This window comes from Poecile atricapillus, chromosome 2 (assembly GCF_030490865.1).
Source record: "Poecile atricapillus isolate bPoeAtr1 chromosome 2, bPoeAtr1.hap1, whole genome shotgun sequence".
NCBI classification, from domain to species: Eukaryota; Metazoa; Chordata; class Aves; order Passeriformes; family Paridae; genus Poecile; species Poecile atricapillus.
The window spans coordinates 89,754,833-89,768,845 of NC_081250.1; the positions used below are offsets into that span (position 1 = coordinate 89,754,833).

General features: G+C 37.2%; 1 protein-coding gene across 1 annotated transcript in view; it reads right to left on the reverse strand.

Annotated features, from left to right (window-relative positions):
• Positions 1–1,408: 1,408 nt before the first annotated feature.
• Positions 1,409–14,013, reverse strand: part of LPCAT1 (lysophosphatidylcholine acyltransferase 1) — a 65,726-nt gene continuing 53,121 nt past the window's right edge. Inside the window, exons 13-14 of the mRNA XM_058832869.1 lie at positions 13,203–13,341; positions 1,409–8,939 (exon numbers count right to left, since the gene is read on the reverse strand). Coding sequence (XP_058688852.1) covers positions 8,755–8,939; positions 13,203–13,341 — 324 coding nt within the window. The 3' untranslated portion in view covers positions 1,409–8,754. The remainder of the gene's footprint in view (positions 8,940–13,202; positions 13,342–14,013) is intronic.

The window sequence follows — 14,013 nt, forward strand, 5'->3', positions numbered from 1 at the left end:
AAAATTTACTGATCACTGGCATTCAGAGGTAATGTTAAATCATATCGTTTTAAACATTGAAAAAATGTACAAAAACCAAGTTCATTTTTAAAAAATATTATCCTTAGTCTTCCATGCATGTTAATAAAAAATATAAAAATCAAATTTATAACACTGAAGCTACACCTTTTGTTCTGCAAAAGTATTTCCACAATTGGAGCCACAAGGTATGGTCATCTTTAGTACAATACTTGCTTTTGCTCTTCTTTTTATGAAGTATAGTCAGTTCAGTGCAAAGGTAATAGTCTATGTACACATATCATTGGAGCCACATGAGGGAAATTTACAGCAAAAAATATGCATTTAGATCATTATTATCCAGTAGCACTATATATTGTTACAGGTTTACACTGCACATCCAAGGGCTCTTACAGTAAAAACCTTTTTATTTAAACACACCAGGTCTGTTTGAGCAGCCTTGAAGCCAGCAACAGAAGTTGTACCACTGATGGAACAACCATGTGAAACCTCACAAGTGAGTTCCTACAAAGCAGCTTCCTGCTCTGTCAAAACAGGTTTCCAGCAAAAGCATCCTTTTCATGGCAGTGCCTAACTTGGATTCAGTAGTAGTACAAAAAAATTCCAAAATGTGATCATTTCAGTGTTAACTTTTTCAGTTTTGCATTTCAAGTTTCAAGAGTGCTCAAAAACATAGCAATCTTTTTTTCCCCCAAAATATAAAAATGATATCCTCAATGCAAGTTTAACAACAGAGATCAAAATTATTTTTTTTCTGAGTTATTTCTCAGCTTGTTGATTACTCAATTTTACTTTTCCAAAAAAATATGAACTAGTACCTGTGATCAAATTAGAAATGTCTCACACACCTGGAGAGACGCTGGGAATTATAAAAAAGTTTAGAAAGTGGTCCCATTGAATGGATGTCAAATACTTTCAGCACAATGCTGCAACATTTAAGTAGCATAGTACATAATACAAGGTTAGCTGATGCTTACTCTTGGTCCTCTTCCAGGAAACAAATTCTACCACTTCTAAAGAAATTCACTTCTGACTCCTATTTCTAACATTGCTGATTTACATGGACTCTTAATACCCTTAGAGCAATCTGAAAAAGCAATATAAACAAATCACCAAACACAAACAACTATAGAGACAAGCAGCTGCAATGGGTTTGCTTTTTGTCTAAGTATATACAGTTGCTAAGGAGACATGTTTAACTTAAAGGAATTCTAATTCACATATTTAAAAATACAATTTCATTTTTAGATGTTTACTTTAAAACTGCTTTTGTTGTCTGGAAAATACAGCACTGGCTAACCTAAATGTTGTTTTTGAAATATAAGAAATATTTTGCTTGAAGTTCATTATAAAAGGAAACATAGGACAAAAAATATATACTTAGGCCATAAAAGATCTTTCAAAGTTTATTTCTTTAGCATTGAAAATACAAAACTGTCTTCATGCTGGATAGTGAATAAAAGACATGTATTTGGGTTTTCCCCATATACATTCATAGACTTAGAAACTACCTATTGTCAGATGAATTTAATTTCCAGTACCATGGTAGTATGAAAAGTGTCTGAGTGTCAGCTTCTTCAGTATCCATGAGGAGACTTTGTTTTCAATTACATTTATAGATCCTGCATTTGGAACATGGAAGGGAACAGGCTCACACTGAAAGTGAGATAGATATATAGATATATATATATATAGCGAGTCAGGAGTCAATCCAAGTTTCATTGTAAACTTCTAATACTTCTAAATTTAATTTCTTCTTACTCACAGGAACAAGGAGAATCTCATAAGCTCTTTCAGACCTCCTGTCACCTCGACACACCTGCAATAGTTGAAGCGTATGAAAAGAAAAAGCAGTTCTGTACCTGATGGCAGGCACGAGCTAAAATAGTACATGGCCTTTTAGTTTTGGGTAACATTACCAGAAGAGGACTTGAATATTCACCTGCTGCTCCTGGCTCAGGGAGAAAAGTCCATGAATGTCACTTCAGCTTAAGAGGCAGCAGGGTCTCCCTCTGGCTGCAACAAACCTACAAAGAACAGTCAGCACAAGCAAGAACGAGGGATACAGAAAACTGAATTCAGCAGCCCAAGAGGCAGAAAAGAGCCTTCTTTACTGTGGGAAAAGGCCAGCTGCAGAGTGAAAGCTTTGCTACCATGCTGGGCACACATGGGATTTTCTACTTGCTGGTTTGGGATCAGAAGTCCAGCCTGATTTTTCTTCGCCTGACTTTGGCTCAGAACTGGCACTCTTAAATAACACCCCATTGACAGTATAGAGTATTACAGAAGTGATGACTTTTTTCTCTTGCTTCTAACATTTTTGGTCAAAGTGAAAAAATTGAAATGTAACACTCTATCAACAGATTATCATACAGCACCTTTTTTGAGATGCCCAAGCTATCTCACGTAAGCTCTGATGTTCATATGGCTCTGTGCAACTTAGCTCAGAATAAAGCATGATAATTGTGTTAATAAGAAAATACCCCAAAGAGCTAAGTTGCCTAACAGGAATAACTTACTGAGGTGCAATCAGTGTTAAGGTGATTCTACTGTTCCTATTCCCAGAGACCGATCATTTGAAAACTGCAAATACATCTATACCCCAAGGCTGGCCTGCACAGGAGTACTCTGCTCTGCCATCCTGCTAAGGAAAGTGGAATAAACAGCCACTACCATCACACTAGTAAAATCACCAACTAGTAAAATGATTTTGTATAATGAACTTGCAAGATAATCTAGGCAGTGTTAACTACTGTGCAGAAATGTCTCAGCATATCTCACAGAAACATAAACCCTCTATTTTATAAGCCTCTTATATCCTCTGCTCTCTTGGTATCACCCACTTCAGTTTAATCACATTACACATGATAAAGCACACCACACCATCCGGGGAAAAAGAAGCTGCTTGCTACAAAACAAACCACTCTTCCACTTGAAGAAGTCAAAGTAATTATTATCTTGAAAGAAATCTGAAATGCTTCCTAGAGAAAGAAACTCTCTTGACTTGAGCACTATGAGATGCAGGAAATACTCACAGACTCAGGTTCAAACACATTTAAAGGATATCCTGTTTGCTGCTGAGTTCTCTCGGTAGTTTTACCTCTGTATTGCCATTTATACATGGTTTGACCACAAGATGTTGGTGACTAGCATTGTATACCCAGTTCCCCACCATAACTATTCCACAAAATGATCACCTTTGTGCCTCTGAGGTGGTGCTGGAGGGTTTTTACCTGTAAGATCTTACAGGGTTCCTATCATGGTTTGAATACTTTTCTCCATAATTCAAAGAAAAAAGGCAGGGTGAGAAGATGAAATCTCACTGTCTACACTGCCAGTGACCAAGACATTACTGGGATGTTGCGGTACCTTCAAGTTGCTGCAGTACCTTCAAGAAATCACTCTCTGAGTAAAGACTGCCTGGCTTAAATACTACCTAGTCAGGATAGCAAAATTTATCTGAATGAGCATGTCAGCCTTCCTGCTCATATGTGAAATAGATCTTGCAGTTTTGCTGGACTGATCAATTAATAATTTAATTAATTAGTAACTAGCTCTTTCTTCCTATTTTGTATTCTCTCTTTTTTTTTTTTTTTTTTTTTTGTGTGTGTGATGATCTATTCAGGATAATTTGTTAATTTAAGTTTTCCTAATCAGCTGAAGTTCAGGTACCTAAAAATTAGCAAACTATTTGAAGTGCCTGGCTCACAGGGAAGTTCTGTGCCTCAATATGGTTTTAGGACTCAAATTTGAATTCTACTAATGTAGAACACTGGACCCGTGTATTTATCATTTCCTTTTTCTAGAGCACTCATGAAAGCTCTGCTAGAGAAAAAAACCAGAGACTTCACATTAAGTCAAATTCAACATTTCAGAAAATGTTACGACCCACACTCAGATCTAAAGAAAAATTGAACTTAGTTGGTTAGAGCTTTTAATCAGAATTTTGTTTTTCCTCCAGCCTAGTTTAGTCCTGTAACATACACAAAGCTGTGCTTACAGATTTTTTTTTCCTGAGATCACAGGATCCACAGCACATGCAACTACAATTCTGCAAGTAGTATTTTTTCAAATCAGGGCAGGTTTGTTTGTTTTTTTTTTAATTTGTCCTTTAATGAGAATGCTATTTTTGAATGTTATTTTGAAGGAGCAGAGAGCAGGTGACTAAAACAGTTAATTAAAAAGCAATAATTACCACACGATAATATAAAAGTAGGAAAAACAATTTAAAGGCAATACCAAAGATGAACTAATCAGGGAACTCATAAATAAATAAAGCCACACCTGCTTTAAAAATTCATGAGATATTGAATTGCAACAACGACTTTTCCATGAAAACATTTACTGCATTTTAAGAACACAAAAATACTCCAACCACCCCTAGGCCTAAATTAGCTAACAGAGGTATTCAGCTTGCATGAAGATATTAATAAAGAGCTCTGTGTGACACTTAACTACTTACTTCTGGCAACTGTGTCACTAAAGAGGTTGCATCACTTCCCTACTGCACACATGTCCTTTTCAACCCCTGTGACCTAAGGATTTATTCCTTGAAAATGGGATTAGTAAATACACAGGTCTGGTTGCTATTTATCATACCTAGATCATGCTAGCTACAATAAATGCATCAAAACATATAGTGCAATTAATTAATATAAAACTAAGTGTACAGTCTAGTTTCTGCAGGCAGCTTATGCATTTCCTATGAAGCATTTAAAATTTATCTGCTACAGCAACAGACTCCCCAAAAAATCTGTAATAACACGTGCCATACTTTGCTAGAGACAGTGGTTTAAACATGCTTTGCACCTACTAAGCATTTGTTTGGTCTTAGTGGGGTTTTGTTATGTTTGAAAAAATATAAATGAAACAACAAAAAAACCAAACCAACCCCCCAAAACTTCAAATATTTTTGATTTTGTAGTTTTCTGGGTTACTTTAAATATTTGTTCAAGCATGTGAGAAGAGATAACCAGCCTTGGCTCAGTATCTCACTCAATATGTAAAAATTCATTCTGGGTGATGCAAGAACTCTACTGGCAAGAGATGACAGTGTTACATAAGAGTACAAAAACGATCATCAGAAATGTCAAATGCCTCACACCCCTGGCATTTTTGTGTAAGGATCATTTAAGTTAAACAGTTGCAAAGAACAAAAGTAATTTCGGCATATGTCTCCTTGTAAATTTAGAGGGTGTTTAAACTATCTGTTTAAATATAACAATCTGCCTATAAAATCACTATTTTAATGGAAAGCATCAATGTTTGGTGAAGGGGAAAGGAAGTTCTCACTTCTACTCTGACTTTACATCAAGTCACAGAAACTTGACTGTCACAACCCAGCTGGTGCACATTCAGATGCCTCTAAAAAGGCTTCTCATCAGGAACTACTGAAACACTTCAGCAGTTGGGGTTTGGCAGATGAGTTGTAACAAGTATTGCTGCAGTCATGTGATATGTTATGGGCCTCGGCCCTCAAGGGCCCGAGTTCACCACCCTGTGGTAATGTGGCTTCTCTCTCACTACAAGGCAGTCTAATATTATACACTACAAATGCTAAAATTAATGGAGTTGTATAAATTAATCTCAACTTTCGTGACAGGGTATGTGATCTAACAGTGTTTCCATGCAGGCTGATCCTTAATCCTATCATTCCTCCTATTATATCTATCTCATTCAGTAGTTTCTCAAAAGAGGGAGAATCACATTTCCTTCCAGAATCTGTTTTGTCTTATGCCTTTTTTAAAAAAATTATTTAATCCACCAATTTGTATATGAGTTTTAATCCACCAAGAGTACTTGCTTGTGACTTGTGTTGATCACCAGCCTTCCCCAGCAGCAGCTCTGGACTGAGCTCAGTGGTACACTGGACTTTCAGTGCCTCTTCACCACACAACGTGGCACCTGTTTAAGGGCCCATCTACTACAGGCTGCAGTGCCTTTCAGTGTACTCTGTACAGCTTAGGTGCACACAAGTACAGCTATTACACTCACCACAAAAACAAAACACCTCAAATAAAAAAAAAGAAGTCAATGAACTGATGGGCTTTCATAAAACAGACCCCCAAGTTACTCATGCCATACATGAAAATTAGACACACTCCTATTCAGCCAACTTCAATTAGCTTTCTTTGGTCTTTCACAGATGTGGTCAATGTATCTCTTCCTTAGGAGCTTCTCTCACTTCAGAGTTGTCCATGGATTTCTAAGCTCACCTCTTTCTTCTTTTCAGATACGTATTGGGGAAGTTTCTCCTTCCCAGCATTCTCAAACTCCGAAGCTCATGTACAAAGCAGAAGTATCTTACACAGCCAGCTGGAGCCACGTGCCATATTCCTGTAGGGGTACAGTATGCCCAGACTACGCCTGCCTTCCCTCACATACTGTAATAACTACAGAGAACAGACCTCAGGGACATCTCCCTGTAACCCTGGGGTGTGATCAACAAAATCAAGTGTCTCTACTGTAGCTGTCTGTCTTCTGTTTTCAAAAACTCCAGTGAAGGAAGGCAGGCTTTTCACCACACCTGAAATAACCCTTCTCCATAGCTTAATAAGGTGTATTGTAAGAGACTTTTCCTAATGCTTAACTTGCCTTTTCAATTAATAACCAGCATCTACCATTCTTGTGGTAGTGTTCCTATTTTCTCTATAGCAACTTTTTCCATATTTAAAGACTGTTCACATCTCCCTTTAGTCTCCTCTTCTTTGGATTAAAGCATACTTTTGATCACTTTTTGAGTGCTTTCTGCCTTCCACACTTTATTCAGTTACACCCATCTCTCTCAGGTGCCCCAATATGAACAGATACCTCAGGTAAGACCTTATCACATCTTGGTAATGTAGAAATACCACCCTGCTTCTCACAGGTCACATGCTGATGCATCTCTATCACAAACATCTTTTCTGCAGCAACGAGTTAACAATGCTCAGTTTGACATATTCTGTGCCATCCCTGCCTCAAGATATAGCACACTAATACTCCCTCTTCTGTGCAGCTGACTATTCTGAGTTAAGTGTAGTTCCTCATCTGCCTTATTTTTCAATCAATTTCTCCTATTTTCCATGATCAGTTTTAATTCAAATCTTCCCAGACAGTCTGCTGCTACCCTGTGAGCTTGGCTTTTGTTACCTAGATAAATCAAATATTTAATTATTACCTCCACATACCCCCATGAAGCATATTTTCTTATATTTTTTCCTCCTACCCTCTTTATTAAAGCCAGTTCCAGTTTGGAGACCTGCCACATACAGTTCGGGATTTCTAAGGACACATTCCAATACCCTAATGAGCTTTAAAACACCTCCTGCTATTTAAGAAATAGTTATAAAAGCACGTGGTACAAACAGATGTCCTTAGCTAAAATTGTTTCCTTTCAAATCTAGCTTTAAATTCCTTTGTGGAAGACTCAAATCTCAATAGTTTTCCATGCACAAAACCCTACAAAACTAGTCAGAAATTACTTGAAAAATTTTTTGTCTGGAAGCAGAGATGCCATCACAGTTATTTTGTGATGGAGTCCTCCTTCCTACTCCTTGAGGCTTTTGTCACATTTTCCAATCAATGAAGCTCTCTGGCTTAATAATAATCTAGATTTTTCTCTGAGACCTCCAGTAGCAGTTAAGGCATCTGGCTTTACAAAAGGAAACATTAGTATTACTAATACAAGTTTGGTGTTTTTTTAAACACTTCTAAACTATTCTAAGCTTCATATATGTTCTATGAAGTATATGTAATGTTGCTATAGAGATTTAACTAGTGCTTCTTCAGGATGGTCTGCAACTTGTTGCTGGCATGGCCTTTGAAGTGACTGCAACCTTTTCCAACTTGTGCTGATACACCAAGGTTTTCATGATGTATTCCATGCTATGTTATCTGTACAGGCTCGCTACAGAAGAAACCTGTGATTCCTGATAAATCTAAATCACGTGTAGCTCTGTAAACATCTCCCATAAAATGTTGTGTGGACATGATCTGAGCGGGTTATAAGAGAAAAGCACAAATAGTTCAGTTATGTATTTTCAAGCAGTATGTGGCATGTCAGTTTGGAAAGAATTCATGTTTAATTGCATCCGGAAGATTACAGTAGAAAAGTGTTGGGGGGTGAGGGATAAGGAGCGTTTCCTTTTCATTCTACCATGGAAAGAGAAACGATTTCATCATTCAGCAATAAAAACAAAAAGTAATCCTTAGCAAGTTTTTGTATGACTGTTTCCAAACTGTTCACTGAAACCAAAACAAAGGGCCAAAGTATGCTTGCCTTGCTCAAGAGAATAATCTCACTGAAATCAGCAAGACTGACTATTCAGATATGGACAGCACAGTTTGGCCCCAGATAAACATCCCCATAACTAGGGAAAACACTAATCACCAAAGTGCACTTTACACCATAGTAGCTACAGTTTCTTTATACATGCACAGTTTGTGCGACACTTTGTACATGGAACTAGCCAATGGAATATAAATAAGTTGTGCCGCTTCCTTTTAAATATGAACATTAATAATGAAGCACATTCACATTTTTGCCTTTCAAAGACCTTTTCAAAAAAAATAAAAACACCCTTCCCAAAGTAACCTGGAACATGTTGTTAAATATAGCACATATGATTCAAAGGATGGTATTCAGGTAGAACTTTCACACACAAAACTGATATTTGTTGTATAATTGGAGTGACTTATGAAAATCCCAAGAAAATACAACCCTCTCACCAGGAGAGGAAGGTAACAGTTGTAGTGTTAATTTAGTTTCTTCTGCAAGGGCTTCTTTCGATCTCCACTGTTGTCAGGGCTGAAGTCAGTACAGATACCATTAGGAGCAGAAAGAGATGAAGTCTCCAAGCCACTCTCAGCTCCCATATGATCAGCATAGAGATAGTCTTCTGCAAAGTGTGGGTGCAACACAGCAAATGTGTAGAAGTCATCTAAAAAAAAAATTGTTGTTGCACAGAATCAGCTCTTTGAAACAGAACGGTGCTAAATTTGAATACTTACACATATATAATCACATGATTTCTTTGGAGAAAAATAGCAGCAGTTAACATAATACCCAGTGCTTGTTTTAGCTTTTCAGCATAAGTTTACCATATTTGCAGAGCTGAAAGGCTGCAAAGAGTTATCTAAGCCCTCTGAAAACACTTCAGGCCAGAGATTAGCTGTATGAAGGGTAAACAGGCTCAGATTTGCATTAAAATGCATGATGAGCACCACATGCCCTGACATAGCATTTCACTATTCACTGGGGAAGTACAGAAGCCCTCCAGCTGAAGATCACTGAACATCAAGCATAGTCATTTCTTAAATTCTTAAAACTCTGGCAAACATGCCCTTTAATGCTTTGCATTCATAGTTTGCTTCAACCTAACAGTGACCGTCATTGTTGCCTTCCGCTTTCAAGATTTCAGTATTTTAGAAGTCCCAATATTTTAGAGAATAATATTGAGGAAATAATTTATAACTCAGGAAAAAAATCCTGATTATAATACGATAGTAAGAAAAAACAGATTAGTTCTTGAGGGAGCAGGGAATCCTTAGCATCAAGAAGTAACATTTTGTGTTGAAAATCAGACACTGAAACTTTGTCTGAATTTGTCCTTATGACTTTTTTCAGACAGGATTTGAACACAAGATACTGTACAGGATCCAAGCAACAAGAAACTATTCTTATAATGTAAACTGACACTAGAAAAATCTGTGTGTGAATGTTTTCACTGATTCAGTCACCTACAGTGTATCACACACCTCCCACTCAAATTCACTGTGCTATCCCAGAACTCATGATCAGATGATGATGTGAATTCCCTGAAGTGCAGAGCAGATGACACCTGAAGAAGCCTTTCAAAGGAGTGAAGCCCAGTTCCTCCTACAACTAGGCTGGTATGGAAGAAGGGAAACACTGCAGCTTTCCCCCTCTGCCACTCTGAGGTGACATGATTTTTCAGTACTGCAAAGGGCAAGAAAGAAAGGGGATGCCATATGGCTCACAGGAGTACTGAAATTGTAGGGCAACCCTGCCTCTGAACTATTGCAAAGGGATAGGCAAGGAGAAGGCAACAAACGTCACTTTATCCTTCCACTCGCAAAGAAGTGGGTATCCTTTATCCACAGTTTATATGGATCTAGAGCATTCTGCACCTGTAACTTCAACAAAAGTTGATGAAGCTTAGGTCATGAAAACCAACATTACCATCTATGTTGAAAAACTGTACCACAGGCTGATGGATCATATAAATGATCAAGTTTTCAGGAGGAAAGGGGAATCTAAACTCAACAGAGTAACATTTTGGATAGATCTCAGTAAGCTGACATTTTGGGTCCTGCTGAAATAAGTCCTGAAAGTATTAAGGAATATTTATTGAAGTTGTACTCAGCAGAGTGCAATGAAAAGTGCTTGGAATCCCATTTGCCTTATACATCAGAAACGTGAAAAAAGGTGATGTAGAAAGAACCAACTATTCCAGCATTACCTCTAATTACAGGTCTCACCTTGGAGCTCAAACTGAAAGCAACTGTTAAGCATTAGACTGAAGGAAAAGATCACCTCAGTCATTAACTTGGGGAAAAAGGTGATTTTGCTTCCCACCTCTACTAAAAACAAAGAGACATAAAGGAAGAAAGAACTCAAAGTAGAGTTAAGACTCATGTCTATATCTTTGCATTAAGTATGCATATGTACTACAAGAACTTCAAGAACTTTTTCTCCTACCCTTGAAACACCCTCCTACTACATGATGCTCCTCCTGGAAGCTCTATGTTCATTAATCTTCTTTAGCTTTTGTTTCCACTAAGCTAAATAATAGGATAATCCTGTGGTTAATATATAATTATTTTAAAAAAATAATTCTTCCTTCCCTGATTCTTCATCTATACAGATAGTCCAAATATGGCCCATTCCCCCTTTTTTTCCTGGCTACAGCAAGCCAGAAACTAGTCTTCAGAAGACTTTCACAATCTGAATTGTCTATCAAGAGCTGGTGGAGATTTTCCTAGAATTTGACATGCCCTTCTAGAGATTAGAGAACCTAACCAAACCCTCCAGAATCACATTTTAAGTCTAATAGATTTTGCCTCTGTCTTTATTAGACTGAAAGGATAAGCTTTGCAATCAAAGCGCATCTGAACAATTAAATCAACTGCACACTGCTTATGAGAACTGATATATAAGATCTCCAGTGTGCTTTCAACCATGCAACAAAAATCCAGATTTCCAGCTATTCAGATTCACAATTACCAATCTAGTTACACAATCTTGATTTTGCTCTTGGCTATTCTGTTTACCTGCAACCTGAGCTTTTCCTTTGGGATGAGATCTGTGGCTTCAATTAGGTTGATACTTTAGGTATTTTATCTTCTGTTCTTATAAATGAGACTCAATATTCCTGCTTTAAATTCCAACACCCTAGAAAGGAGATTGTCAGTAGACCTCAGCTGTGTGTATCCAAAATAATGTTATTTCCACCAGATACAATGTTTTGATTTCTCAGAACTTGTCTGGACAGTATCTTCAGAATCATGTGGTCTGCAAGTTTATTCACCTCTCCTTTCTAGTAAGTAAGTACAACAAAATGAACATGTATGAAGTTCCACATATTCTCAGGAAAGGCAAGAGGTTGAATATTGATGGCAGCAACTTTCACGACAGGAATGCAATACCAAAAGTTTATTAGCAACTTTAATTCCCTAATCTAATAACTTGGACATTTACTCCCACTATTAAACTTTCAGATACGTTAAACGGACATGTTTCTACTATAAAATGAGCACTTCTCTCAGAAAAAGCACTAAGGAAAGTTTCAAAGAAATTATGTAAACACCATCCCCTACTAGCTACTTTGTGTTGCATCACAAAAGACTATTCTTGGCTACAGGATATAAAATAGTGCAAATGAGAGCCAAGCACTCCAGCAGCCATTGCTGTGGTTTGGTGGTCCAGATTTTCTTGTGATGGGAACATACAATGACCGCTTAGGGGAAAAGTGCAGATTAAACACAACTATTAAAGATGAATATTAAAAGATGAATTCTTTGGTAACTCACATGACCTGGTCTGAGTTCACCTGCACATGACTACAAATTTAGCTATTCTCAAACAATGAAATGTGCCAAAATTAAAATTCTGCTACGCTTACACCAGTTTAAGATTTGTGCTGGTATTTTTGAAGCTGGTGATTGGGAGGTGGGGAAAAGAGCTGAGTCACTGCACATTATGAGTTAGAAAATGAGGAGCAACATAACAGTGATAAGTAGGAAAAAGGCAATGGGCAGGATGGATGTGGAAATGCTGGGGATGTGACAGATAAGAGGCACAGAAAGGAAAGGGGTAATACAGCAGGAATGAAACAAGGAGACAAGACAGTAGTCAGGAAAAAAGGAAAGGACAGTGACAATGATAACTGATTTCAGTAACTCTAAAATATTAATGTATTTGAAGCTTTACATACATATTGCATGATTGAGGAATTACTGAACAGAGGAAATACTAGTGTAGAAACTATGATTTACTATCACTGATGTATTATTTTGTAAAATTTTTACAAATTAAATACACGCTGATTATCCTGAGGGAAAACAATTAGAACAGGGTATATCATAAGCACCTCTACTGGAGATACTTAATATATTGGCTATTAACAACTCAGTTCATACTCAAATGATACAATTAAATTTAGACTCTTACTGCATAAAGCATAAAAAATCTGAAGTAACATGTAAGTACTCTGACTCCCAGCACAATCTATTCACCCAGGTCTCAATTTTTCAAATGCAACTTTCTCGCCTCCATTCCACCTACATTACAGACTATAGAATAGGAAGCCTGGTTAACCCCCTCATTTCCTGCTCTCAGACACAAGAGACAAAACAAGACAGAGCTAAGGCAGTTTTCTTTAAAAATACACATTTGCACACATGGAAGTCACAGAACAGAATATGTTGAAGGAGCTAATTCTCGTATTATATGAGTTGATGTGGAAGGGAAAACTGAAAACATGCAAACGTGGCATTTGATACCAGAGGTGAAACTTGTTTTTCTAAATGAAAATTGACTTTGTTTGCAGTGCTGTTATCAGTATTGAAGTCACCAAACCAACTAAAAAAGGTAGAGTTTAATAAAAATGTAACTGCTTTGTCAACATGAGTGCAGGCAATTTTGACATTTTGTGACAGTTCAGATGTGTTAGAATACTTACCATATGTAATCTTTCCTTTTTCTTCTTCATCTACAGCTCTAAAAAGATGTGTAACATCAATTTGTGACACACCCATGGCAGTCTTGAGAATACAAGCTAAATCCTCTTCTGTTACAGTTCCGCCTCCTGACTGGTACAGCTATGAATCAAGACAGGAAGATAAATCATTGCAAAGCTGAATGTCAACTCCTATGAACAGCACTACATTGAAGTAAAGCAAAATAAAAATTTGGTGTTAGAAATTCTAGTCACTCTCAGACTGATGAGATATATTAAGGATTTCAGACTAGTCTGGGTAAAAAATATCATCATCAGTTCACCTGTGTATGCTTAGAAAGGAAAGCTTGCTACAATCAGAAGAAAGTCCTACATTTACATGCCTGATCACTGGAATTACCATGATGTTCAGCGACAAGCCTGTCAAACAGTAACATGTTTTGCAAACATAACTGGGAATAATATTCAGTCCATTAAGCTACATGTCTGAACTCCAAGACAATCTGTAATATCGGGAGATATGTTTAGGTTAGCCTAAATCAGATACCATTTCCAATTGGTCAGGTGTAAACCTGAAGATTCCTTTGACCAAAATCCAAAAGCCAGCTTGCAAAATATGTCTGTATCTAAATGGTATTAATCAGGAGAATCCTACTTCATACACCAGTGATGGGCATATCATTTTCTACAAGTATTTATTCTAGAAAACAATAATTTGCATAATCTTACATCCTAAAGAGTTGCCTCACAGAGTTAGCTTTACTATTGACAGACTGATAACTAAGAATAATTGCTCACAGTCTCATTCCATCTT